Below are 26488 nucleotides of genomic sequence, written 5' to 3' on the forward strand. Positions count from 1 at the left end.
GTGCGTAAAGCGAGAGAGCGAGTACTCAATCGGAATGAGTAAAAACAATGAAAAATGCTCTTTTCATTCTCATCCGTGCTCACCGGCGTCGTTTAGTAGGCGCTTCTCCACCATCTCGCGTTCTCTCGCGCTCTTAACTTAGAAGCAACAGCCAGTACCAGGCACCTCCATGGTCGGTACTGCAGGGAACATCCCAGAGTGCTACACTCCGGTCCGGTCGCTATGGTAGCGCCCGTGATGGAGCATGGTCGTCGTCGACAGCGTAGAGCAGCGTTTCATCCTGTCAGTTGCTTGGGACTGCTGGATGTAAGCGGATCTCAGGGGCCGGAGAACCATCAAACCAGCCACTCACCCACCGTCGTCGATGATAGTGTGTTTGGGTTAAATTTTGAATCCGTTTTGTCAACTGTTGGTGGGGCCACAATTGTTGATAACGAAGTGCAATGGTACATTAAGCTAAGCGAAGGGAAGTGATAGTGAGGAGGAAAGCGACGGATGGTAGTTGTCTTGCGAAGAAGCGGGCAACGGACGCTCCAAGAGCCGTCGTGGAATGGTAGCGGCCACTGGTGATTAACTGGTGTGAAATTGCGTGTACAGTTACGATCGAGCATGTTGTAGGTGTATGGCAATAACGAACCTCGAGACGCAACTCGAGCATCGTCCCAGCCACTGGGCCGGCGGCAGGTGAGCCAGACTGACTGGCTGTTGAATAAATATTTCGGCAAAGCTTTTACTGTGAAGCCAAGTGAAGGAAAGTGGATAATTGAATGTACAAGCATTAATCTGCAGCGTGCTGCTCATCGGGGTAATTGAAATTGCGGCAAGTGTTTCCGAGATTTCGCGGGCGCGCGAGCTTGGCCAAGATGACGATCCGGGAGGACGCCGCAGAGCTGGTGCGCGTTGATCTTGCGAAAGGTAAATATTTGAATTTACAATGACCGGGGCGACACTGGAAATATGTATCACTGCAAAGGTGTTATTTGACTTTTGACGAAGCTGTCAAACATCAAACATACCTTAATGAGTTCGGATGAAGAACGCTTTTGATGGCAGTTCGCTTACGCTATTTATTTGGTTGGGCCCGCAAAACCCCACAGTGATCCGAGCAAACGCTGCTTAGTGAAATACAGGCAATGCGGGCCGCGCTGTCGACTCGATGTGTTGTTGTTGGTTTGCGCGTTGCTAGTAGAACAAGGAAACGGGCTACTAGATTGGGGCGCGCGAGAGGGGCGCGATAATGTTGACAATGTTGCCAAAAGCGCACGAGCGCACGAGCCGTGTCCACCATTCACCGGTTTCGTATTTCTAATGGCATTTTCTTCACAATAAATTGAACCGCGCTGATGGAATGTCCATCAATTTCCGGAAAGATAAACAACACGAAACCAACACGATCTGCGTTTTGCGTTTTGGCCGCGTAATTGTGGCGGTGCTGTGTTTGGTTCAAAGAATGCGCTATCGCCGAATCTATTCGTCTGTCACGGAAAAGGACAGAAGCAAACCAAAGAGAAAGAAAGAGCAAGAGAGCACAACAGGACTATTATTTCGGTAAAATAACCCGGCACCTTTTCCGGCCAGCTTGCAGGACTAAATTCAAGAGATTATAAGCATTATCGCGCGCCTGTTAATCCCCCTTCGTCCTTTGTAAGCGGAAAAGAAATTAATCTCGCTTTAATTGCATTTGTGTTCAAGTGTCGCGCCTCTTGTTGCACATTCTAGGTAAAGGATGCCCGAGCGCTTGATTATAATGGTGCAATGGGTCGCGCACAATGAGCATATTACATCCTCCGTTGATTTTCCCCCGCTTTTGACTTCCTCCACCGGCTTTACACCGGATTGAAAAAGCTTTCTGGAAAAGGTTCCCCGCACACACACACTGTACAGGTGAGAAATGTTAAAGTTGAAGGTGAGCAGCAGCGATGTAGTAATGAAGGTTGATTTAGAGAGCAACGGGGCAACAGCAACAGGCCTCAACCGGCCCCGCAGGCGACGGTATCGAATTGCAATTTCCGACAAGACGGAAGGATGCCGATGGACGGGGGCGGCTGTAGTATTTGCGCTGGTCCTTGGGGCGGCGTACCAGTTGCTAAATAGCAGATCCAAGGGCCAAAGAGTGCCACTGTTTTGATGAACAACCACCACCACCAGCACCAGCACCGGCTTTCGGTTGATATCTACCGGAGTGTGGTGTACAAATCAAACTCCCTAGCTTTAAGGTAATTAAACAAGGAGAAAAGGATAATGAATTTGTTGTCGCTAATGAGAATTCTATCCCACCATGCTATGCTGTGCGCCGGTACTACAGGCAAAAATAAATAACTAATGGATCGTGAACGATAATAACATTTGGTACGCATTGATGGGAAAAGGGAGACAGATGGAGAGAGAGAGAGGGGGAGAGTGTGTATGGGAAAAGGAAGATTATCCCAAGGGCTAATTAGGATTATATTAATAAAAGGGGCAAAATGTCAGTGGGTTGACGGCTAACGAGTATCCAACTATCATCTAACTATTTGGAGTGGGTTTTTAGTGATGCGACAAGTACGTACCGAGCACGGATATCAGGACGAATCGATCAGTTCTTCGGCGGTAATTTTAAATATTCACAAGAACAGTGTTGCAATAAATAGTTGCCGCTAGAGAGAGAGAGAGAAAACTTGTTCCAATTAAGGCAAATCCTCTTAACCAGAGTTGTGAGGCGAGTAGTGCAGAATATGTTCATTCATATATCACCCACACCTTAATCTTCTTAAAGAGAACGACCTGGCACGCTTCTTCTTGTTGCGCGTATCGCTGGTAACGCAGGTTCACGCAGCCCTTTTTCTCGAGCGATAGATGTTTATGATGATGATGATGATGGCGTACGGCGAAAAGGAATCACGGCGCACTGAAGCAAAAGATTTCATGGAATGTGTACAATTTTTGGTGTGAAATATGGCACCGCGCACTGTGTGCGATTGAGGCGTGTGTGCACGGGGGAAAATGCGTTACAAAGTAAAGAAGCAGCATAGTCGTGTGTGGAGAGATGGAAAAAAGGCGATCGGAATGTGATTTCCCAGCAAAACAGCTCCCCGGTGGTTTATGCGTGTGTGAGAGAGAGAGAGAGAAAGAGTGGAAGACACAGCTTGCTAAGATCTGGCAGCGCTTAGAAGGTTGATAAGCCATTAGTAGCGAACGACCAAAAGACTCGCATCAGAGTGTCTGTTCTTTTTTCTTTTATTACGCCACATATGAATCATTGAACGGGAGTTCAATTCGCTTGAAATTAGCGCTTTTTGCATCGTACGCTCGTTCCACGGCTTTCGGTCGTGTCGTGGCCGGAGGCAAAAGGCACATGCCGAAGGAAATACACATTGGCAAAAATGGCAGAAGCGAGTAGCTGCTCTGATCAGGGATTATACATCTTCATCCGCTGTGATGGTGTAATTCGTTTACGAACAGATAAGACACCATTTCAAGCGTGGTAATTCCCTTTCAGAATATGGATGTTAATAGATGGCTGCGAGTGAGTGAGTGAGCTTACGATCAGCAGTTCAATCCTTGGGTCCTTTTATGCCTCTTTTTTCTCCATGCATTGGCAAATGTCGCATCAACGGATGATTTCAATGTAAAAAGTGTTTATTTGACCTCTGGAGTGCTTAAAATGAGCGAAAGTGAGGGAATTATTGGAAAATTGCATTACCCAATTAGTGCGCGCATTCGGTGAAGCGTATTAAAAAAGAAGGGTGAAGTAGTAATTGATAGCGTGAACCAATTTTCCAATGTGCATTTCACATTCTGTTTTCTCTGATTTTAACACTCACTCGGGCGAGAATGTATTTGCACTGTGCTGATAGGAGAGATAGGGTAAAGACAAAATGATAGAGCGCACAGGACAGCAACAACAGGTGCATTTGATTACCGAATAGATCGGAAACAGAGTTTTTGTTTGTTACACTTTGTTGTAAAGTTACGTATTGTGTTGTAAATGAGAAGTAAAGGATTTCAAATGGCACTCGTATCGTAACTGTAACACTATTGCAATCAATCAACTTGCATAATATGTTACGATTGCGAGTTTTTCCAGATAAATCAACAGCAAATTCGGTTTTCCATCCCTCCCCCCCCCCCTCCTCGAAAGAGCAGTTTGAATTCCAACAGTCGAAGGTCGAAATCGAGAAAATAGCATCAAATTCGATCCTGGTCATCAATGGCCATATCAAATTAAGGCAGAATTGATCCAATTTCGCACATTACACGCGTCGTGTGTGTGTGAGTGAGTGTGAGTGTGAATGTGTGTGTGTGTGGACGTATGTACGTGCTAAGCAGCTTCTTCACTACTGTTATTACAGCGAACGGGAGCGCCTACTTTGGTCAGACGGGCATGATCGACGCTGGAGGCAGAGTAGGCGACGGACAGGATGGACAGATACAGTTCGATAGGCTCGAGTTCGAAAGTCCGGAGGATTTGATGCGCCATCTCTACTACACCTGTATGCGGTCAAACACGAGCGAGCCACCGTGGACCACCGATGGTAAGTTTGTTGTGGCGCCGATGATGGCTGGCGGAAGCTTAACTAAATCATTGTCGTCCTACCTATGGTAAGGTGCGACCTCGGAGGACGAATCTTTTCAGTTGGTGACTCGAAATTTACTGCAGAGTAGGAATTATTTAGAAAAAAAAGAAGTAAGAGCGAGTAACTGCTAATCTCGATGGGAGTTTTCCTTGCCTGTGAACTTGAAACTTTCGGACGAGTTTTCTTCCCAGGCTCCGTGTATACCCGACGCCCGGACGCCAAAGGCACGGCCTGCTGCGGAAGGTGTCGGTCTGCGGGCACTAAAGTTAAACGTGTGGGAAAGGAAAGACTGGTCGGACTTGCACCATCGGAAGCTAATCGCGTTTGACAGTGGCGTGTTTTAAACGGAACAAGGTGGTGTAGCTGAAATTGAGTTACAGCTCAAGTTAAGTTGGGGTGAAAAGTCGAGCGTAAAAGTCAAAGGCTCAACGTGCTCGGCACCGGAGCCCGACCGATTGGCGACCGAACTGACTGCAGAAGAGGACGACCCCAGGCGAAGATTGTGGGGAATCGAAATTGATTCCCGTTTCCAGGTGTTGCTGTGCTGTGGCCATCCATTCCGGGCGCTTCTCGGATCTTGCTTCGGAAGGGAAGTTGAACGATGAATCTTTCAAATTGGTGGTCCGTGGTCCGTGGTTAGCAAACTGTGAGTCATTCGCTTTTAACTTTGTTGGAAGGGAAATAGTAAAACTTCTTTCGAATGACATCTCGGGCCGTGGGTGTGTTTGTTAGGCGGATAAATAAGAAAATGAATAGCCCCTGTTAAGTTTGACTGTAAATTGGAATGTATAGTGTTTTGCTTGAAATCAATCATAATTGTAGGAAATAGAGCTCCACTGTTCAGGCGGCTTTTTCCACCTGCTCAACGATGGCTTTGTGCAAATGGAGAAGCACTACACCGAATGAACGAATTCGCCCGCACGATGAGTCGCATTATAATGTAAGCCCCATTGGTTTGGTTCGAGATGGCTGGGATTTGGACGGGAAAGAGTAATGTTTATGAGCTGCAGACCGGAGCATTAACACGGACGATTTAATTCGTGAATGGCTTCGTATGGTTTGTTTTGCCAGGAGCTTTTCAGCTTCCATCCGCAGTAACGAGCGCCATTAATATTAATCTGCGTCGGTGGAATAAATGATTCCCACAATGTGTCGGTGTTTGGTGTGAATTCAACCGGAATGTGTAAACTCGATTGAACTGAACCCGGCAACTCCGAAGACGAGGGTAATCCGTTGTTCCCCAAAATTCATTGACAAATTCGGGGGGAATGAAGGTCTATGCGATGAAGTAAACTCCAGCGCTATTTATATTGTGATACGTGATAAGAATGTAAAGCCCAAGCTCAAGAACTCAGCGCTTCAGTGACACATCTGTAGTAACGTTGTAAAGCAAACATGCCAAATGCATTAGATAGTGCTCGAATCCAGGCATTAGTGCCATTTTGAAGCCGTCTTTGCCGTGGTCCATTAGACGTGTGGTGCGGGAACAGTGAACCTGCAAGTGGGATGGCCCTTTAGTGTAGGTTTGTTTTGACGTTTCCGTTTTTACAGGTAGTACGGTGTTTTGCCCGCGCCGGTTCGACGGATGGTCCTGCTGGGAACCGACGCTGGCTGGGACGGTGGCGGAAAACTGGTGCCCAAAGTTTGTGCTAGGCTTTGATCCACGGCGGCTCGCCTATCGCACGTAAGTAGCACGAGATCTGGCTCCGAAACCTCTTCCAGCTTCCCGTCGAGTTTCCCCACTCCCTTGAGCGGTGATGGTGCTTTGCTCGAGGGAAATTAGCTTATGTATTTACCCCTCCCAATTGCTGCTTGCCGGTATGGGGCATGGAATGGAATGGAATGTGATACATATTTTTCTTCTTGCTATTTTACACATACACGGCGCACACAGATGTCATGAGAATGGGTCCTGGTTCGTACATCCACACTCCGGACGGGAATGGTCCAACTATACCAACTGTATCGACACGGAAGATATGCAGGTACGGTACCGGGGCAGTGGGTCACAGGGGGTTGTTACTTCATTAGTTTGCGTATTATTTTCAAATTTCACCCATAACCCCCCCTCAGTTCTCGTCTGAGAAAGGTGTTTGTACATGAAACGATAATTAAATTACAATCATTCTTGTGTGTCCCTCATCAAACGTCATCAGCCCTTGTTGATGCCGTCTCTGGCCACAGGAAGTGTTCGCGCGATATGGCGATAAAGTAAATTTGACAACATGAGTAATGATGTACAAAGTCTCGATCCGGACACACACACACTGGCCAGACGACACCGCCAGCAATGTGAGACGTGGTGTGGTTTGGCCATTAGTTTTATCTCGCTTGCTTCTTCAACGGGCGATAAATTGATTGTTGTTTAGGCTACCGGGGAAGGAACATAAGACGGCGATACAGCAAGCTGTCGATTAGTCGATCGAGACGACGGGCATACATCGACTCCTTTGTTTGACGGGCTTCTCTTTGGTGAGCTTTGTCGTCAGTAGCGGCGTGGTGGGTCGCGGGGGGGATTGTGTTGTCATTTTTGGGTGTTGTGAGACTAGTCGCCGCCTGCTCTGGTAAGGCAATCAACACGTCCCGGCGACGACATCATCCACACCATTTGCTCGCGCCGGTTGATGTGATGCGGTTAATAAGAATGTGCAAAAAAAAAGAAAAAAAAAAACCACCATAACATTTATGCCCGATTACGTCGACGTTTGAATGTTGATGCGCTTGATTTGAGCTTTGCGCAATGTGTTTTTCATCTCATTTCTTTCAAACAAATCCAAACACGACGGGACTGTGGGGACTGTTGGAGCTTGGGTAAAACATCTTTTCTTGTGCGTGTGTGTGTGTGTGTTGAGATGCTTTGGCATATAATTTTGTCATATTGTTGAACTTCATCCCTAACACGCGCGCGACCCCCCCCCCCCCATTTCCCAGGGACAAGTACCGCGGGCGTATATCGTACAGCGAGCGCATGTGGCGGCATGTTTACCCTCATTTAACTTTACGAATTAATGTTTTGAATTCAATTTTCCTTCCAGCTTCGTCGGTTGGTAAACGACATCTACATCGGTGGATACACGGTTTCGTTCTTAACGCTAATTATATCACTGTGTATTTTCCACAGCTTTCGGTAAGTTTGCCACCAGCTTCTCCAGCACGCTGCATATAAAATTCGCTTTAAAGATACAATTTCTAACAACTCTCAGTACAAGAACACAGAACCACATGTCCAGCAAAGCATAGCGTCTCTAGTGATGTAGTTAATGCTCCTCCTCTCCTCCCTATCTATGTCACCGCTGACGAGAGTATGTGATCATCATTTGTCCGAAATATCTTGTCCTCCTTTCATCCCCCCGCGTGCGCATCCCCGCACAGCGCTATTCTGGCACAAGGGAGAGTCGTTGTTTTTTGGCTGATGGATATATACGGCCAAAATGCCACACACACACAAAATGTGAATTGCTTCAATCGTGGTCGTTTGAAGATGATTGATGATAACTAGTTTTTTCTATTTGAGTTGACTTACGGTGAGTGAAGCGAATCCGGCAGCCATAAGGGAAAGCTTCCGTGTTTTATTTTTTTTTCTTTCTTCAGTCCCACTTTATGGCGCCAGATTTTACTTTCAGGGCTCAATGGTGGAAATGGTCGAAATTCGCCGACCTACAATAAGATGGAAAGCTTCAAACGTCGATGCGAAAACCACCATTCCAGTCAGTCAGTCAAGTCAGTTAGCTGACCAACGGTTGAATAATTGATCGCCGTTGAAATGCTATCTATCCCGCTCCCCAAACGCTCAACGACGAATGGAACACGTGCAAAAGCATATTTTTCTCCGCATTTCAACAACGAAAACATGGAAAAACATGGAAAAACGGATGCTAAATCCTTCTTCGGTTACATCACTTCTGGAAAAGCGGATGTACCACGACCATGATGATACTGGATTTTCGCGGAATGTGGTGGTTTGAAGTGGACGTTTTTTGTTGTTTGCCTTCTATGTTCGAATTCTCCCGGCAGTGGAACTGAATCTCTCGGCCATCCCCACCCCTCCCCCTCTTATTAAACCGCCTTTAATGCGCTGAGTGTGAATGAGTGTTCAAAAAGTTTGTATTTTTGCACGATAAATCTCTAACCGGACGGAAATTTGAGCGCTGCGGTTGTTGGCTATTAACGGCCGGTGGTACACTACAGGTGCTTTTTGCTGTTGAGTTTCGTTTGGGCACTGGGTGGTTTTAAGTGCTCCCAGTGGAATACCCAGTGGAATACCGTTGCCGCAGAACGAGGGATGTGAATCAGGAGAAAGTGTCAGGTTCTTGTGGACTCTTAATCAATCTTTATTCTGAAGTGTTGCTCTGGTCAGTTGCGTGGAGTGGTGAACTGTTTCCACTGGCTTGTTCGTTAACGCGTTGGCGACGCCATGTCAGCGAGGGAGTGGAGAAGAGGGGAAGTGTAATTTGTTGTTTTTGAGCCATTCTGGGGAGCAGCGTGATGGCCACTTGAGAAAATTAAGCATCGCAACAGTGATCGTGCCGTCCGTGCCGCCAGTGCCAGTGTCAGACACGGTTAAATTTCGTACCAAAGCAACACAAGGACACCGAGGAAGAGAGTGGTGGCGAGGAGGTCAAGAAGGTGGCAAGCATTATGTGCCCTTCACATCGTTAAACATTCATCTCGCAGAAGCTGGTTCTGCTGGGAAAGCAAAGGGAAGGCAAATTGAAAAACTTTAGTCGACAAATGGACGACAGACTGGCCGAGAAAATCCAAACCATCGGTCACTGCTCTGCTTCTCGGTGTATTTTTATCGAACATTTCGTGTAATGTTTAGCTTAACGTAGTTTTCAACTGTTTCTCTTTTTCTCTCTCTCTCTCCCTTTCTTGGCAGCACGCTGAAATGCACCCGCATACGGATACACATCCATTTGTTCACCTCCTTGGCGCTAAGCTGCCTGTTCTGGATCGTCTGGTACAAGTTTGTCGTGGAGGATCCGGATGTCCTGAATGCAAATACGGTAAGCCCTTGGCAGATGGAAGATGGAAGGTAATGGGTTGTACCGAAAAAGGGTCTTCCAATTTGCGTGATTTGCACGGGGTCGTCGGTCCCCGGTCCGCTGGGAATATTAACGTTCGATCCTTCGAGCTAGAGAGCAAAGTATGGTGGTGTGTTGTTCGCTCGTTGTCGTTTCGGTCGTTACTAGTTGGTTTGTTCAGGTTGTAAGCTAATTCATGAACAATGCAGACGCAGAAGAAACCTCGTAGAAACCCTCCCCCCTCGAAGAAAAGGTGTGCAAAAGGGTGTTTCCCAGTGCTGCTGGTATGGAAATTCCTGGTGCAATCGTTCGTACCAATGTACGTTCTGCGTGAGCAACAGGCGTGTATAACACACAAAAGCGACAAGAGATGCCAACAATTTAGCGGTGGGGTGGTGAATTCCATTGTACACCTCGGAACATAATGTTGTTCGCCGATGCCGACTTGGCAAGTGCCGAGAGAGGCCAAGCAAGAAGTCCCACGGCAGAATGGGAGAAGGAAAGAAGCATTATCATAAGCCAAAAGAGCAACAAAGCGAGTGGCACAGGAGGGAACTTTCTTGGTGACAACAAACCTGTGCGGAATACATGATGCAAAGATGTGCGCCTTGGACAAGGAAGAACTAAAGATCGCAATAGAGAAACGGTGCTCGTAATCAGAGCTAGAAAACAGAAGGTAAGCCACGCTACGGACGGACGAACGTTCTACGGCAGCGTTCGGGGCTGCTTATTTATTTAAAACTTGTATTATGTTTTTTTTTCGCCTCTAGCTGCTTCGTTGGAGGTGCGAGGCCTGAAGTTGGTTGGCCCGCTAGACCGGAAAAGCGTTTTAATAACATAAAGTTAGGGTGCGAAAAAATGCGCCCTTTATGCCACACGCCGCCGTGTTCTAGGAAGGGAAATAAATTCATTTAGTCAAGGCTCGTTTTGTAGCAGCAGCATCACCGGTGATGGCGTTATTTTGCCTCTATCGCGTAATTTCCTTGTTGCAAGAAAATATATGGCAAAATGGGCTAGGACAGGACGCGGAGCAGGCCGTGACATAGGCTAGCTTGTGGCGCACTGAACTGTTGTGGCACCTGATCGAAGCCGAACGCACATTTCGCTGGCGTTTGATTGTAGGCTTCACCGAATGATGTGTCCGAATGATGGTAATTAACGATTGCAGGCAGCCTTTGAACTGAGCGGCGTTGATTGGAATATGCCTGAAATCGATGCAACTGTGCCATACCATGCGGTTTGGTGATGTATCAGCAGCGGGTCCACGGTAATTAGGTTAATTTTCGTTCGACTCGTTCGGCGTGAGAGATCAAACGATTGAATGGGAACGCGTCAAACACGATACTGTTAACATTGATTGGAAGCCCCGCAAAAAGTAATGTAAATCATAACAGAACGAGCATTTAGCATGGAAATTCAATGACGCGTCAGATACATTCGTTTAATGCGGATTATGTCCGTAGGCAGCAATCAGCACGGCACGATTCAGTGGGCAAAACCGGAAACGTTGAAGAGCTTAAATTGGTTAGTTGTGGTACACACACACATTCGGCAGATGATATTTGGTCACTTTTTTATGCTACCCTTGGGATGCTACATGCTCCCTCCACTTGGTCCTCGTATTTCCCCTTCTAAAGATGGCAACGTTTTGGCACGTTTTAGTGCTTCTTTGGTGGAAAAGCTTACAGAGTAGCGGAGAATAAAAACAACAACGTACGCTGACCTTGCTGGGCGCAGAAGGATGAACCATATTTCACACCTTATACTCTCTGTGCAACAGATGCGCAGTTTTAGTGTTTGCCCAAGTGGTGGCCGTACTGCGTTGATACGGCACATATCGTGTGAGTTTGTGTGCAGTCCTGCATGAGGTTTCCGGACAGAATGGCAGAATAAACCCCAACAAGGATGTAGGCAGCAAAGCGGATGGACATTTGTTGGTTAATTGAGAGAGAAAATAACATAAAGCAGTAGCATTTTTGGTGCAGTATCAAGGGTAAATCCTTCGCACACCACCGGGAGGAAGATGCATGTTTTATGGTGTTTTTGTACAGAGACGAACGCGCGCGTGGGTTGGAAGTGCTTCTGCTGCTGCTGCTGGCTGTGATTAGTTTCGGCATAGTTTGCGTCATTGTGCTCGAAACCCACATGTTGTGCGGGTTAGAAACTTTGGAGGTCGTTGTGGCACACTTTTACCGCACTTTCAAGTGTGGTGAAGATAATTGTTAAAGTTAGAGCAAAGCCAAAAGATGGACAAACTGACCGTACAACGCATTGGCTCGGTTGTGGGTTAATTTCCCCATGGATAGATAGATTGGGGGGAGTTGGGGGTTTAACTCTACTCGTATTTCCAGGCACTTACTCCTGCCGATCTCTCTCTCTCTCTCTCCCTCTGTTTCTTGCCTTTTCCGATCCATCACCTCAGCCATTAACCTCAATTTGCGTTACTGTTCCGGGAAATTCGTGTGCTTACAAACAATCTTCTTTGCAGGGCTGGTGCGTCGGGCTGCACATTCTGCTACACTACCTGATGCTGGTTAATTATTTCTGGATGTTCTGCGAAGGACTACACCTGCATCTTGTGCTAGTTATAGTAAGTATACGCGCACACCCAGGAGATATACCCCGGGGTCGGCGTGAGTGTCATCGGTATTGTGCGCCTCCCGGTTGCTCGAGATTATCGAAGAACATTGGATCGGTTTATGTTGTCTGGGCAACCGTGTCCTGACATTGGCACACTGGCCGAGCACACTGGCTGAGCACACTGCAGAAGTGGCAACCAAGCTATCGATGTGTGTAAGACAGATAAGTAGGCATGGAAAGGCGCTTGAAAACGGGTACAAAGTTAATTTCACTCCCTTCGCCGGGCTTGGTTGTGGTGGTTGGTGGTCTGGTCAACTTTTGCCAACGATTAAGCCGTACGTCAATTGACTCGTGTGTCCTTTTTGCGAATTAGTTATGTGTGTGGGTGTGTGTGTTTTATGATGGCTGGTGATAACTTTATACAGTGTGTGACTTCATTCAAAACTTGCCGCAAATTCAGTGCGCCATACTCTAGCGTGAACTATCGCATCGACCCGTCGTTCGGTCGTTCCGGTGTACGGGGGGGTGATCGAAGAATGAGGTCATTTCCTCATTGGAGCACATTTTCTCTTCGATTAGGATGTCGCACGATGAGGACACGACAGCGACGACGAAGTTGTTTGCTGAAACCGGTCACCGGCACCAGGCCGGATGATGGCCATCAGAACAACACCGGTTCTGCACAGTCCCCGGAGGACTTTCGAAACCACCAAACCACCCAACCAACAGACACACACACACACTCGGGCGTACGACACTGCTATCTTTGCAGCCTGTTGCTTTCGCTGAAACGGGGGTATCGTCTTCCCGACAGCTGTCCTTGCCATTGCCACCCAGTGCGCTCCGTCCTCCGTGTTCTTCGTGTGTCCTCAGCAAAAAGCTGACTTTGGTCAGGCCGGGGAGTGAACATATCGTGCCGGGTGCTGTCCTGGGGTGGTATGTGGTTTTGGTTGCCTGAGATTGATTCATGCCGCCCGAGCGCCAGAGCGACCATTTCCCAGGGTTGGTGCCGTTTGCTTCCCTTTTCTGTTCGATTTAATTCCATTCGTTTGATTTTTCCGCTTTTCCATCGTCGTCACCGACATCACATACGTACGGACGCGTTTCACTCCGTTTTTTTCCGTGTGTTGCTGACTGCCGGCAAAAAGGTCTTCATCAAGGATATTGTCGCAATGCGTTGGTTCGTCACGATCGGCTGGATATTGCCGATGGTGCTGGTGAGCCTGTACGCCCTCGTCCGCAACACGCAGCCACTCGATACGGAGCAGTAAGTATTTTACGACACACAGTGATACATTTTCAGAGCGTTGGCTCGTACTCTTTTTTTACGAGATTGTTTGCGATACTTCGGAATTAGATATATTGACGTGGCAGGTTTATATGAGAAGACCCAATAGATAGAGGAGTGTGAGATAAGAGGGAAGTTGTTTGGGTTAAGGTTTTCCCCTTCTTTATCATTGGCCCCGGAATGGAGCGAGGTAAAGTTTTCGTCTGCACGCTTTTATGGGCACCAAAACTGGAAGGGGGGCGCCCCCCCCAGTTACCCTCCTGTATGATGGATTATGAGCAGCAGTAGCATCCTAATTGATTGGGTGTTGATGGTCGACGAAGCAGGAAATAAATGTGGCTTTATGAGATTGTTAAGAGGAAAATAGGATCGTTGCACCGTGTTCAATGTTCAAATTCAACCAAAAAAGCAAAAGGTGTCAGGCCCTCGGTACGTGACAGGGAAACGGAAACTTCGTAAGATAGGGGCGACGCAAACTGAGCAAAATAAGAGCGGATGATTGGTTTTTGCGGTGATTTTCGGAGCTTGTTTTAGTCATACCGTACTTGATAGAAGCAGTTAAGATACTTCCGCTGATTAGGCTTGTCGATAGGGACAGGTTTAGGCACCGCCAACGATTTCTATTGCCAATCTTTCGTCCAATCTGATGATGACCTTTACACCTTTCCAGCTGCTGGATGAACGAAAGCCATGCCATGTGGCTGCTGACGATTCCGGTGTGCTTTTCGCTAGTGGCCTCACTGGTGTTTCTTATCAACGTCGTCCGGGTGTTGCTGACGAAGCTAAGCTCCACCTCGCCCCATCCAGCACCGCTCGGACTGCGGAAAGCGACGCGTGCCACCTTGATTCTCGTGCGTATTCTCTTCCGACTGCGGAGACTGCTCAATTATTGCCAATTTCCTAACACCGGGGTCCGCGTCGTCTCCTTTTTTCCGCTGCCCTTTACAGATTCCCCTGTTTGGTCTGCAGCACATCCTGCTGCCGTTTCGGCCGGAGAAGGGCTGCTCGCTGGAACGGTACTATCAGATCGGGGCCGCCCTGTTGATCAGCCTGCAAGGTTTGTGCGTTTCGTGCCTGTTCTGCTTCGCAAACCACGACGTCATCTTTGCGGTACAGTGCTACCTGAGCCGATTTTTCCCCGACCTCGTGACGCACCCGTTTCTCGAGAGCAACGGTGGGCAGCCGGCCACGCAAAGCCGCGACGTGGTCGTATGACTACTGAACGCGCGTCGCTCCACACCGACGAGTATAAGCCCGCGCGAAGCGACTCCCCGCGAGCTGGCCCAGTGTGCCGTCTGAGCCGTGTGTCTGTTGCTGTTGTGTCGTGTTGTTGTCGGTGGAAAAGGAAAACCCCAGCGCCAGAGGATCCGTTGGCTGCGGTCAATGAAATCGCCGTAGGTGTCCTTCGCGATGGCGAGATTTTGGGGGTTCAACTCGCATGATGTATGTGCTGCTATGAATCCGTTTGGTGTTCGTATTTCGGTGTTTCTGTGGTAAATAATGTGACTGCGTGTACAAAATCTAATGTTCCTGAGGCACAAACACAAATGTGTAGCGAGAAGGTGGTGGCACGGGATCCGCTACCTTTCGGGTGACTAAAAATATGTTTAACAATACTAGCTGCAAGCGGAGCGTTGGCCGCATTCAGGGCTGCATCCTGTAGCGCACATCCGGCGCCCGAATTGGGTGAACGAAGAGAGAAATAAAGAATATTTTTACAGCTTGAGTAACAGCGGCAAAAGGCGTTTTCGTTGCCGTTGACGGTGTTCAAATGCAAACCGTGAGAACTTTCCAGGAATCGCATATCGGTGCAGTAGGGGAACGGCCGGGAACGGCTCGCACGGTAAAGGTAAATCGATTTCGTTCAATTTTCAAACAGCAGGTACAAGCAAAAATAAAATATTACCTATCGACATACGTACCATTCCCGGCCGTGACTTCAGGTATGGGTTTGCAGCATTGGGATGGCAAATGGAAATATGGAGACACGAGTATGTGGCTCGAGACGATCGGTTGTAGGATTAAATTTTCATAAGAAACGTTTCGTACGGGCCATGCAAAGCAAAGCGGCAACACTGGAGTTGATTGCATTGCGTACGGGGCAGTTACGGTGTAATGTGGTGCGATTTGTTGACTTTTTAATGATTAACTTGTCTCTTCTTTATTCAGCACACAACATTTCGAACCAAACTTACGCGTGATAAGAGGTGGGGGATTGAATTGATATGAAGAACCTTGACATCGGTCCGTAATCAGGTCGACATGCCTGGATGCTGGGTAGATCGAAGTGCAAGCAGTTGACGTGTAGAGGGCGCTGTTCCGTATAACAAACTGTACGCCACAACTGTTATACCAAACAGCCGAACAGAGAGTGACGTAAGTACAGTTGAACAGATAGCTAACAAGGTGCTTATGATTTACGTTGATATTCTATTGTTGTAGTGATTTCCACCTTCAATCTTTAGTTAAGTTGTAAGTGTATCAAACAGCAGATCATTAAAATAGCATTATCCACACAGTTGGAGAGAAAATCATTTCAATTACATCTACCGCAACACCAAACAAAACCCCTGTGAATGATGATGATGATGACGATGCTAGAATGGTTTGCAGAGGCTTCTTTGATTGGATTCAAGCGCCTGTTTCAAACTGATCAAACTGACCATCAGTTTAGAATGGAGCGCACCAGAGGACACTTGGCTGTGGCCGTAGCGATTGTGGCAATACTGTTGATTGAATCCTCCAGACCGTCGTTGCTGCTCTCCAACCTGCACTTTACGGCACGCTGGATGAGAGACCAACGACACCGCTGGAACGTTCTGGCACGGTGGTATCCGTGGTTGTACGCGGCCGATAAGCAACTGCCAGCAGCGAGTGGTGCCAACATTTGTGCCAACAACGAAACATTTGCCCTATTCGATAGGCCGTGTGGCAAATCTTGCGGCACGTATGGCCAGATTTGCCCATATGTGCGACACAGCGGGTGTGTTTGCACACGGGGGCATGTGCGGAACGAGAGCGGCCACTGCATACACTACACGGATTGTACGAAAACGCTAGATGACGTGGAGTTTTTGCATTAACGCGGGGGACTTGCACTGTAGGGAATAATGCTTTGAATAGTTATGTTTTAGTGTGTTGCCGATACTAAAGCAGTGATGCGTTCAACTATCAGCATCAGTCAGAAGGTATGCTTAGAAGGGTGGTTTGTTAGGTATCGTACACTTCTGTTCATCTGCTCCAGTTGAAGAAGTTTGTATAAGTGACTAAAGCTGGAGAAGCTGGTACTTGCACATGTGTTTCAAAGCACCCGGCCATTTCCCCTAATATTTGCGGTTCGTCGACGCCCAAGGGCATGTGAATGAAATCTGTTGCGTTTCAGTCTTGCCAAAATCGTATATAACGGCCCCAAAACATGCCAACCATATTCAGTTCAGTCGAAAGGCTTCCAAGAAAACAATCACCATGAAACTGACTTACATTTTCTACATCTTCCTGGGCATTATGCTTATCCTGGTAAGACATTTCGGTGCATTTCCGTTTGCAGGTGGAGTGTGTTCCTAACATCTTTTTTTTTCTCTCTCTCTCTCTCTCTCGCACACCTTTCAGAGCGTTGTTGACGCACAGCGCCCCGGCAGTACCCGCTCGCCAGCTACCCGCGGACCCAGAACGCGCAAGCCGACCCGTGTGTGGCCGAAGCGCACCCGCCGCACGAGACCGACCAAAGCCGGTCGCCCGAGCGCTGCCCCAGTCACCTCGAAACCGGCCCTCGGTTAAAATGCTGCCCAAATCGACACTACAATAGCTCTTCCCTTTTGAGAACATGGAGATATATATTCTACCAATTGCAATGGAATCAAGACGATTGAATAAAATGGATTAAATACCTACCCTTCTCGAGAGTTCCTATCATTTGCTGGTAAAAAGTAGTACATATCGGGTACTTACTCGCAGTAGATATACCGCTCGAGGATCACATATTCAAGCTATTGCACAAGATCTATTGCAAGAGAGCATCAAACGTTCACTATAATTCAAATTCTGCTTTGTTAAACCCAGATGTAAGATGTTCGATCGTCTCAGCCTTTGTGGAAGACACACTTGAACCATCATGGAGTAGTTAGAGCGTAGATCTATTATTAGCGATTATAACGCCTCATCCACTTCGCGTTCATTCATTCCGAATACGTGGAAGACATAGTTATAAACGAGATTTCAAACTAAACATGTATCTAAACATATCTCCACAGTGGACCAAAGGGTTATGGAGTCTAAAGTGGACCAAGTCATGTCAAAATGTAGCTATACGGACTTGTATGTAGCTATGGACTTGTATGTTGATGTAGCTATGAGAACTGAATGTCTTTGCTTTTTTCCATCATTCATCCTTGGTAACACTTAATTCAGGATTACCCGTTCAAGAAATTACGAATACTTTTCCCCTACCATTTGTATGCCGCCTTTCTGCTACCCTATCTGTGTGCAATGTTGGCTATCCGTAAACTTCCAGGAATACCACTCGAAGCTGGTTTCTGGGACGATTGTGACAACACATCTGAAGTTGTATTATCTGTATCTGTTTCATTATCTACACAAACTGGTTCTGGTTCTGGTATCTGGTCGTTACTGAACGATATGTGATACGATATACGATACGACAGTTTGATCTTTCTAGATACAACGACGAAAAGTGAATCATGTTTAGTTCAGTATTGCAGTATGCTTATATTCTTCTTCTTCTTTTTTGGTACAACAAACGTTTTCGGTCAAGGACTGCACGTACCACTATAGTAGGAATAGGCTTTCTTTGACTTATTTATCACCATCGTAGGATAGTCAGTTCTACGTATGAGGGCACGGAACCCACTAACTATTAGGACTTGACGGGCATGTTGTTAAAGTCGTACGAGTTCACGACTGTATCACCAGACGGGCCTCAAATATACTTATGTTTATAATAGTTATTATGAAGACATAACATAATGGTTTTGTACCTGTAAGGCATTGCCATAAGGAAGAATGCCAACAGTGAAAATTATTTCCTTTAGGATTTAATAATCTGACAGCTAGCTGTTCTGGAACTTCAGCTAATCGATCAATCAATCGAGATGTAAGATTTCACATTTGATTACATTGCAGTACAGATAGTTTGTGTTTCATCTTTTTACCCTATGGAAGTTGGGTCCAAATCCTTTCCAAAAATCGTTTGAAGGCTCCCAGTAGCTTGAACAAACATCCCGCATATTTTATTCATTTACTTTGCTTTGTTTGGTGTAGATACGCGTGTTGGTCATTGTGCAAAAAAGGGTGAATAAACTCACCGATCTGTTTGTTCAACTGTTTGCAAAACCTTGGTGCTTGGACTATATAAAAACACTATGACCGGCGTGAGTTCGTTCATTGCCTGGACGGATCAAAATAAACCTGTAAATATGAAGAACTTGGTAGTGCTTGTGCTGATGGTTGTGATGCTTCTAGCTGTGGTAAGCGCTTCTAACTCACCCATGAATTCTGTGCGGGAAAGCGGAATATTAATACTAATGTGAATCGTTTCCAATGGTTTTCAGAATATGGCTGAAGCCCAATTTGGGTTCGGAGCTCAATCCACCAAACAACAACCTGCTACAGATACTACGAGGAAAACTTCACCAACAACCCCGACAAAGCCTACTACACCGACGAAGCCTACTACGCCAACAAAGCCTACACTGCCCACCCGTCCGACAACGACCTCTACTACGAAGCGCGCAACGCCTACTGTCGTCCCAACGAAACCATCACCGACGCCAACACGCAAGCCCTAATTCCTTCCCTTCAGAGTTCATTGAGCTTATCCCACAGAAAGAGACCGGGAAATTTGGTGTTTCAATAGAATAAAATCTGCCCCAATATATTTCTTTGACTCCGTTTGTTTTGACTCATTATGCCGCGTGGTTGCGATTCGTTAATCATTGAGCGTATAGCATAGTATCGGCTTAATGTACAGATTTTATCACAAAATCCTTTGAAAAATGTATTTGAAGGTCACTTCTCAAGCTTGTGCAAACTTTTTATTTATTTTGTACGGAAACTGAGTTTGCTGACATTGACCGAACATTGAAGCAGACTTGTAGCATTGCATGGCGATGTACCCGCGCACTGAAATTGCAAAAAAGCTTGCAAAAACCCATCGATACGTTTGTTCAACTGTTTGGCACACTTTGGTGGATGGACTATATAACTCCCTTACCGGGACGAGATCGTTCATTGCGTGGACGGATCAAACGAACGGGCAAAATGAAGAACTTGGTAGTGTTTGTGTTCCTGGCAACGGTGCTTCTAGCTTTGGTAAGGACAATTTAACTTTCCAATTTATGTGTGTGGATGATTGATATTAAGGGTCATTCTTTCGGACTATTTTTAGAACATGGCTGAAGCGCAATCTGCAAAGCCTATTTCAACGAAGAATACACCGACGAAGCCGACACCAACGAAGCCTACACCGACAAAGCCTTCTACACCGACAAAGCCTTCTACACCGACCAAGCCTTCAACAGCGACTAAGCCTACACCATCCACTAAACCAACACTACCGACAAAACCTACACCATCGAAGCCTACTTCGGCAAAACCAGTAGCAGCCAACGTTGCAATGGCGAAATCTGTGTCGGGTGAACCTGTACCGGCGAAGACTACAAAGCGCCAATCACTCAAAACTACCAAAACAAAACCAACTCCAACGCGTAAAACCACTAAACGCACTAGCCGGCCGAGCACATCGCCAGCAGCGTAAATCGAAATCGATCTAAGCTTGGATTGCAAAATGAACCCTCCCCTTCATCTTGATGCTTCTAGAGCCGTTCGAACCCAGTTGTTCAATTAAAGTAAACGTTTTGCAGAACTCCCAACATCCGATTTGTTTGTGTCTATCACACCGTACAGTAAGTGAAGGCCACACGTTATGTTTCAATAAACAAAAAGTCTGTAATTTCACCAATCGCTGGCTGTTTGCTTTGTCTCATTGTGACGTAAATCGTCACAGATCGTGTGTGACCGGTGCGTCATCGTTGCAGAAAGGTGTTTACTCAAATGTTTTCGAGATTAAAGTTTGGGACTATATAAAGTCTGGCGCCGAGATTATCCAGTATCAGAGAGGACGGAAACAATCAAAAGACCCTTAACAATGAAGAACTTGGCAGTACTTGTGTTGATCGTGATGGCGCTTCTAGCACTGGTAAGGAGAATATCTAGCTGTGGTGCACACCTTGGTAAGGATTGTACGACTTGAAACGCTTGCAACTCTTACAGAACTTTGCTGAAGGTAGACCTTCATCATCATCGGAGGAATCATCAGAAGAAGTTATAGCCACTACCAGAACCACTAGATCGACCACTACACGTAGGACTACCACACGTCCAACTACGACAACCCGTCGGACTACCACCCGTCCAACTACGACCCGTCGCACTACCACTCGACCAACTACTACAACACGACGAACCAGCACGGCCAGTTCGGCCAGCACTGCCCGTTCGTCCAGTACTGCCAGTTCGCCCAGTACTGCCAGTTCAGCCAGTACTGCCAGTTCAGCTAGTACTGCTCAATGATTCGAAGCACACACAGTACCGACAAAAACGCACGCAAATATGGAAAAAGGTCTAGCGAGGAGTACTGTTTTTGAGGTAAAGGAAGGGAACTTTAATACTCTTTACATACCTCAGTAAACTGCTTGATTTTCAATAAAATTCTTCGCATACCAGAAACACACAACGTGCTTCATATTCGTTCTTCAGTATTCGACCTAGTTGCAAAATTCGGAATCTTCGATCTACCATTACGGCAGGGATAGTGATGGCGTTGGACACTCGGACGGTAAGATGCAGCTCTTTTCGTGGCGCACCAAACCTTCGTGGCAGAAGCAACGCCACGGACAGGTCACTCTCATGGGACAGATGGGCATCGGGTTGTCGCACGTTTTCTCACACACAACACCACAGCATACGTACGTTTCGTTGCCGACACAGGGTGAGACTGCAACGAGAGAAGGTACGAAATGATTAGTACTGCTAAGGCTACTACGATGATACGTGGCAACGATGACACGTTACAGATCTGTTTGTCGTGTATTTTGCATTTATCGGTCAGCGCCACTACCAGGTGAGTGTGTTGCAGTACTTCACCGAGCAGACACGGCAAGGCACTGAATCCAACCGTCGCTAGAATAATAGCAAGAGTGGTGAATCTTTCCAAAGTCATCGTTGAACAGGCACTCATGCCACGCAGGACATTGTGAAACGCTTTTATAATACTTTTATCCACCGAATGGGCGATTATTTCTCCATTATTTTACACTTCCATTGGCGATCTGTTCTCGTTGTATTCAAAATACGCTTTATTGCTCTATCACAAATGATGCTTACATTCTCTGTTGAAAGGTGTTCACAACATTTTTGCACGATAGCTAATCTGAACGGCTGACGAGGATGGTTTTGAAAAGTCACCGCCACCGGAGCTGCGGGATGCTTGATTGTATTGTATTGTCACTCTCGCTGGAGCTTTGGAGCAGTGTGACGACTTTTTGGGTGAATGTGTTTGTGTTTGCAAAAGACGATTAAAAGATGAGCTGTCATCCTCCACGGGACAGGGGGAAAAATCGACCAAATTCATCAGCTTAAGAGCTATCATGTACACTTACGCGCTAAAAGAAACCTTCTACACACTAGCGGGTTACGTTATAAGTTCGATCAGGCGCTCAGTAGGCCCTGGAAAAACGGGAAGTACACGGAACACGCTCCGTGCTCAGTGATCGACCAGCGGGCCCCAGAACATCCGGGACACGTGCGTTTCCTTCTCGCTGACGAAAAAGTCTTTACCCAGCTTAACGAACTCGTCCAGCGTGATCTGGCCGTCGCCGTTTTTGTCGATCACCGCAAACGAAACGGCTGCATTCTCTTCCGTCAGCCCCAGACAGCGGAAGAACAGTTTGAACTCGTGCAGCGAGATCGATCCCGAGCGATCCTTGTCGACGGCCTTACAAGACGATAAGAAAGGAAAAAAGGAAGGTTAAAGCGTTTGTGAATGGACGTCGTTTCCGCAATCCCGCATTCAGCTTACCTTGTACAGGTAGGGCAAAAAGCGATGCACCTTCTTCTTGAGATCCTTATCATTCACCACATGGTGCATCTCGGTTAGGTACTGTTCCACCGTGACTAGATTGTAGGGCGTAATTTCACCCCATTGTTGCTCCCAGGTGGTCTACAAAACAAAACGAATCGACGGATTATAATAATGGTTGTCATCACCACAACACGGAAAAGGTGTTACACTTCTATACGCACTCTCATAATGTCGCGGAACTCGTTCTTTGCCTTCGCATCGAGATGGCCCAGGGAGGCAAACTTTTCCGTCAGCAGCATAAAATCGTCGTACGAGATGACACCGTCCTTGTTGACGTCCAGCACACCGTGCAGGGTGCGCATCTTGCGTCGCCAGAACTCGGAGTTGCCCTGAAAGAGTTCAAGAGAGATCGGGTTTAGGCGAGTTGAAGACCAGAGTCAAAGGTGATGTGTTAGTATATACCATGTTCCTTACGGGATAGTGAAAGACCTGCACAAATTATGGGATAGAAAGTGGTTAGTAAACTCGTCGCTTTTCGATCGATAGAGTGGAGTGATCATATTGAAAACGATCTCCTTTATCGGCGGTGGTATTCTTCACATGGAGACAACTCTCATTTTGCAAAACAGATATTCATGAGTCCATAAACGTCCATCATGTCGGCCAAAATCCGTCTCCAGCAGACGGTCAACGATCGGCAAAGCGATTTTGGGTTCGCAAGTGAACGATCGTGCTGTCGCGCGTTGGAGCACGTCGCGCGTGTATTAGTGTACCGTGTGGAACGGGAGAAAAGAACGGGAATAATAATAATAAAAAGAATCTCCCACTTCCTTCAACGCCTTTCCATGGTGCTGCTGCCGCGGCCGCGTTGCTGTATATTGGCAACATCTGTACACACAAACCGCACCACACTTTTTCGTGGAGCGGTTGATTGTCGTACAAAAACAAAAAACGCACTCCCCTATTCTCCGCGGTTGCGATCAACCTTTTCTGGTGTGTGTGTGTTTGTGCGACACAGAAAGCGTTTATTTCTAGTTAAAAGTGCTTGATAACGCATCCAAACCACGCCACAAAATCCGGCAATCATATTGTCTCATGAGCGCGCTCTGCTGGCTGTGATTTTGGCTTCCTCCACCCACGGAGAACATTATTTCAAACCAGTTTGACTGGGAGGCTGGGGTAGCACACCACTTTGCTTATGCGACACCACCTTGAAGTTACATTCAAATTTCGTTCGAAGCCTTAGAACCGAAAATGTTAAGTAACGGGCATCCATCCACCACCAAAAAAACTGGGTCTTTGTTACATGCCTCAAAACATGACCTTGTAGCAGCCTCCGAATCGCGTTCTGTGTGTTTTTTGTTTTTTTTTGCTTCTTCTTTTTCGATAGATCGCTCTACCGGAGGTACAGAGAGGGGCGCTGTTTTGAGTTCGGCATCGACCCCGAGGGGGTGATCTTAACATCCCGTTTACATTTGAAGAGCACAGACCTTGAGGATCAGCCGTGCCACCTAACACGATCGGTGCGCTGCACCATCTACGTACCCGTTCCTTGCGCTGACGCTGGCGCGGAGTATTATCACGCTCATCATCCGAGTCTGAGTCCGAGTCACTGTTGTAGGCGCGTTCTGGGGCGGCCGTTTTCTTCGAATACTTGCGGACCGACGTTGAGACGAAGGACGGCTTACTGTTCTTCAGGTAGTTTCGGTTGTTTTCACCGGTTGTCGGCTGAAAGGTACAAAATGGGAGAATTAATAACCTGTCGAACAAGGTCGAACCTGAGAGAACGGGACAGAAAAGGGAAGTTGGAGGTAATTGAAATTCAATTCTTCAACTGATCCCAGTGTGAACGACAATAATGGTGTAGTGTGTAGCAATCATAATTAAAACCGCTACCTATTACTGAAAATAGAGGCGACGACGACGACGACGACGTGAGGGATAGCATAACAGGGCTGGCCGGTGTGGCTGGCAGTCAGCATGATGCTAACACAAATAAATCATTATCAGCCATTGTCAACATCGTGCACTGTGCGCCGTGTCGCCGCCGGGAGCATTATAATGCGCATAAAGTAGGACAGCCCAACAGAAACCAGCAACCGAGGGCTCAAAATTAGAGCACTCAGTGTTGGGTGTCGGGCCGGATAAGAATCACACGTGCTTATCACACTCACTTCGGGCCAAAGATTTCGATGCTTGATTAAAAGGGAAACCTATCCGGCCATCACATCATGTGACGCTTGATACTCCTCAGACGGGGCTTTCTACTTCATTATCGAATCATATCGAAACGGGCGACACCACAAAGGGAGAGCCAACAAACATGGGAGTCTTATGCTGATGCATCGCATGGAAGGGGCACATGGACTCTACTTTTTCGTTGGCAGACCGGGTGTAATAAATAATGCTGCTTGTTAGCGGCTGAGCAACATAACCCACACACACACCACATATGTGTGCTCCAGCCGAAAATGCTGTATGACATAATAGTGCATAAAGGAGGTCTTCGGCCAACGGAGGGTTGGGGTTTGTGAGGCTTGTGTGGTGATGTTTTCCAATATTTTTATTCGACCCTGGGACCCTTTTGTCCTCCACTGTTCCGGCAGTGCAATGGTGCGTTGAAAGTGCGCTTTAACCAAACCAACACGGGAATTGGAGTTGAGCTGAAGAAGTCTTCTGTGCGCATGTCGGCACATTTATTGAATGTTTTTGTGGGGTGAGTAGTTTATGCTTGCTTTGTTTTTGGTGGAGCAAGTGGGAAAATTAGGTTACAATTATCAATTGCGTTCTAATTCTGCCACTTTCATTCTTTCTTATATGCTTTCGACGGTGATTCTTTTATGATCTTTTGGAGACTCGACCGATGCAGCCCATTTATCTAACAGTACCCTTTCCTATGCGTCGTTTGGAATTGGAAAGCACATTTTCAAAGACGATACGTACCTTCACCGCTGCTGACGATGATGATGTTGGTGCCGAAATGTCGGTAATGGCCAGGGTGGAAGACAGTGCCCGAACTTGCCGCTCGATCACTGCCAACGCCGGACGGCCGTGGCTTCGCAACAGTGCAAAAGACATTTTTTATTCACTTCTTTCCTCTCTTGCTTCACACGAAATCAACCACTGAACCGAACACAACACGGGTGCTTGCTCCTCGACCTTTCTCTGTACAACACGTTTTCCAGCTATCACCACAAATGTGCCGAAATTATCTTCAGTCGGTTTCGCTTGTAATGTAATGGCGGTGTTTTTGGTAAACTTTTGCACCGAACAACAACAGAGCAGAAGTGGGTTCGCTTAATTCACTTGATAGACTTGTTCGCCACGCCGATCGCTAGCAGCCAGCAACTGGAAATGACGACGAATTTGAATTTTTTCCGTATCTCCGCACACCGTTCGACCTACTGCTGCTGCCCTCGGTCTCTGTCACTCGTACGGTCGAAGCAGGCTGGGTGGTTGTGAGGCAACCCCTAAACTTGCTCGCTGCGTGGCAGGCATCTCGCTCTGATGCATGGATGTTTTGGTATTTTTGGTCCACCGTCCACCGTACGAACGGGCCTGTTTTTTGGCCACAGTACCCGCACAACCAACACACGCACACACGTGCATACTTTCAACCCGGCTTCTTGGTAGCGGTGTGTGTGTGTGTGTTTCGTCGAGATGATGGGTTTGTGCTCGCACGCACGCACCTCTTTCCGTTTCGAAGCGTTTTGGTTCTGGAAAGGGCGAATGCGCGTGTAAAAGGGAGAACAAGGAGAAACCATCTCACCACTACAAGGATGAGGAAGAATGAACGGATTAACAAAAACATGGTTCAAAATCGTGCATTAAGCCTCGATTACAGTTCGAAAGAGAAAATAGCACTGAAAATAAAGCTGAAAATAGAGATCAAAATTATGCTTTGCTACATTTACCGCGGAAAAGACAATCAATCAAGACAATC

General features: G+C 47.0%; 3 protein-coding genes across 6 annotated transcripts; 2 read left to right on the forward strand and 1 right to left on the reverse strand.

Moving 5' to 3' along the window:
* Nucleotides 1-262: 262 nt before the first annotated feature.
* LOC120898121 (calcitonin gene-related peptide type 1 receptor) lies at nucleotides 263-15189 on the forward strand. Its single transcript, XM_040303534.1, has 10 exons — nucleotides 263-915; nucleotides 4332-4514; nucleotides 6108-6240; nucleotides 6451-6541; nucleotides 7592-7683; nucleotides 9436-9562; nucleotides 12069-12170; nucleotides 13309-13427; nucleotides 14119-14299; nucleotides 14397-15189. The coding sequence occupies exons 1-10, from the start codon at nucleotides 864-866 to the stop codon at nucleotides 14661-14663; spliced, it is 1347 nt and encodes a 448-aa protein (XP_040159468.1). The 5' UTR covers nucleotides 263-863; the 3' UTR covers nucleotides 14664-15189.
* Nucleotides 15190-18826: 3637 nt separating this feature from the next.
* Nucleotides 18827-21141, forward strand: LOC120898198 (salivary glue protein Sgs-3-like). 2 transcript variants are annotated; one of them, XR_005738628.1, is made up of 4 exons: nucleotides 18827-18931; nucleotides 19016-19775; nucleotides 19852-20661; nucleotides 20736-21141. XR_005738628.1 is itself a non-coding variant. In XM_040303698.1 (2 exons), the coding sequence occupies exons 1-2, from the start codon at nucleotides 19656-19658 to the stop codon at nucleotides 20218-20220; spliced, it is 489 nt and encodes a 162-aa protein (XP_040159632.1). In that variant the 5' UTR covers nucleotides 19456-19655; the 3' UTR covers nucleotides 20221-20424. The 2 variants fall into 2 exon arrangements, 1 of the variants encoding a protein (XP_040159632.1); XM_040303698.1 differs by lacking the exons at nucleotides 18827-18931; nucleotides 20736-21141 and having other exon boundaries at nucleotides 19456-19775; nucleotides 19852-20424.
* Nucleotides 21142-21206: 65 nt separating this feature from the next.
* LOC120898170 (sarcoplasmic calcium-binding protein) lies at nucleotides 21207-26369 on the reverse strand. Of its 3 annotated transcripts, XR_005738627.1 has the most exons (7): nucleotides 25489-26369; nucleotides 24091-24273; nucleotides 23008-23034; nucleotides 22767-22934; nucleotides 22543-22683; nucleotides 22124-22458; nucleotides 21207-21459 (listed from the first exon to the last, which is right to left on the reverse strand). XR_005738627.1 is itself a non-coding variant. In XM_040303644.1 (6 exons), the coding sequence occupies exons 1-6, from the start codon at nucleotides 25621-25623 to the stop codon at nucleotides 22228-22230; spliced, it is 885 nt and encodes a 294-aa protein (XP_040159578.1). In that variant the 5' UTR covers nucleotides 25624-26369; the 3' UTR covers nucleotides 21803-22227. The 3 variants fall into 3 exon arrangements, 2 of the variants coding, with proteins under 2 accessions (XP_040159578.1, XP_040159590.1); XM_040303644.1 differs by lacking the exon at nucleotides 21207-21459 and having other exon boundaries at nucleotides 21803-22458; XM_040303656.1 differs by lacking the exons at nucleotides 21207-21459; nucleotides 23008-23034 and having other exon boundaries at nucleotides 21803-22458; nucleotides 25489-26357.
* Between the last annotated feature and the right edge of the window lie 119 nt (nucleotides 26370-26488).

This window comes from Anopheles arabiensis, chromosome 2 (genome assembly GCF_016920715.1).
Source record: "Anopheles arabiensis isolate DONGOLA chromosome 2, AaraD3, whole genome shotgun sequence".
Lineage (NCBI taxonomy): Eukaryota > Metazoa > Arthropoda > Insecta > Diptera > Culicidae > Anopheles > Anopheles arabiensis.

Coding starts and splice junctions, on each gene's coding strand:
- LOC120898170 (XM_040303644.1), bottom strand. CDS start 25,623: ATGTCTTTTGCACTGTTGCGAAGCCACGGCCGTCCGGCGTTGGCAGTG. Junction 22,935..23,007: donor ACTATCCCGTAAGGAACATG/GTATATACTAAC, acceptor GAACTCTTTCAG/GGCAACTCCGAGTTCTGGCG. Junction 22,684..22,766: donor AGTTCCGCGACATTATGAGA/GTGCGTATAGAA, acceptor TTTGTTTTGTAG/ACCACCTGGGAGCAACAATG.
- LOC120898121 (XM_040303534.1), top strand. CDS start 864: ATGACGATCCGGGAGGACGCCGCAGAGCTGGTGCGCGTTGATCTTGCG. Junction 4,515..6,107: donor GCCACCGTGGACCACCGATG/GTAAGTTTGTTG, acceptor CCGTTTTTACAG/GTAGTACGGTGTTTTGCCCG. Junction 6,542..7,591: donor TCGACACGGAAGATATGCAG/GTACGGTACCGG, acceptor TTTTCCTTCCAG/CTTCGTCGGTTGGTAAACGA.
- LOC120898198 (XM_040303698.1), top strand. CDS start 19,656: ATGGACTATATAACTCCCTTACCGGGACGAGATCGTTCATTGCGTGGA. Junction 19,776..19,851: donor CAACGGTGCTTCTAGCTTTG/GTAAGGACAATT, acceptor GACTATTTTTAG/AACATGGCTGAAGCGCAATC.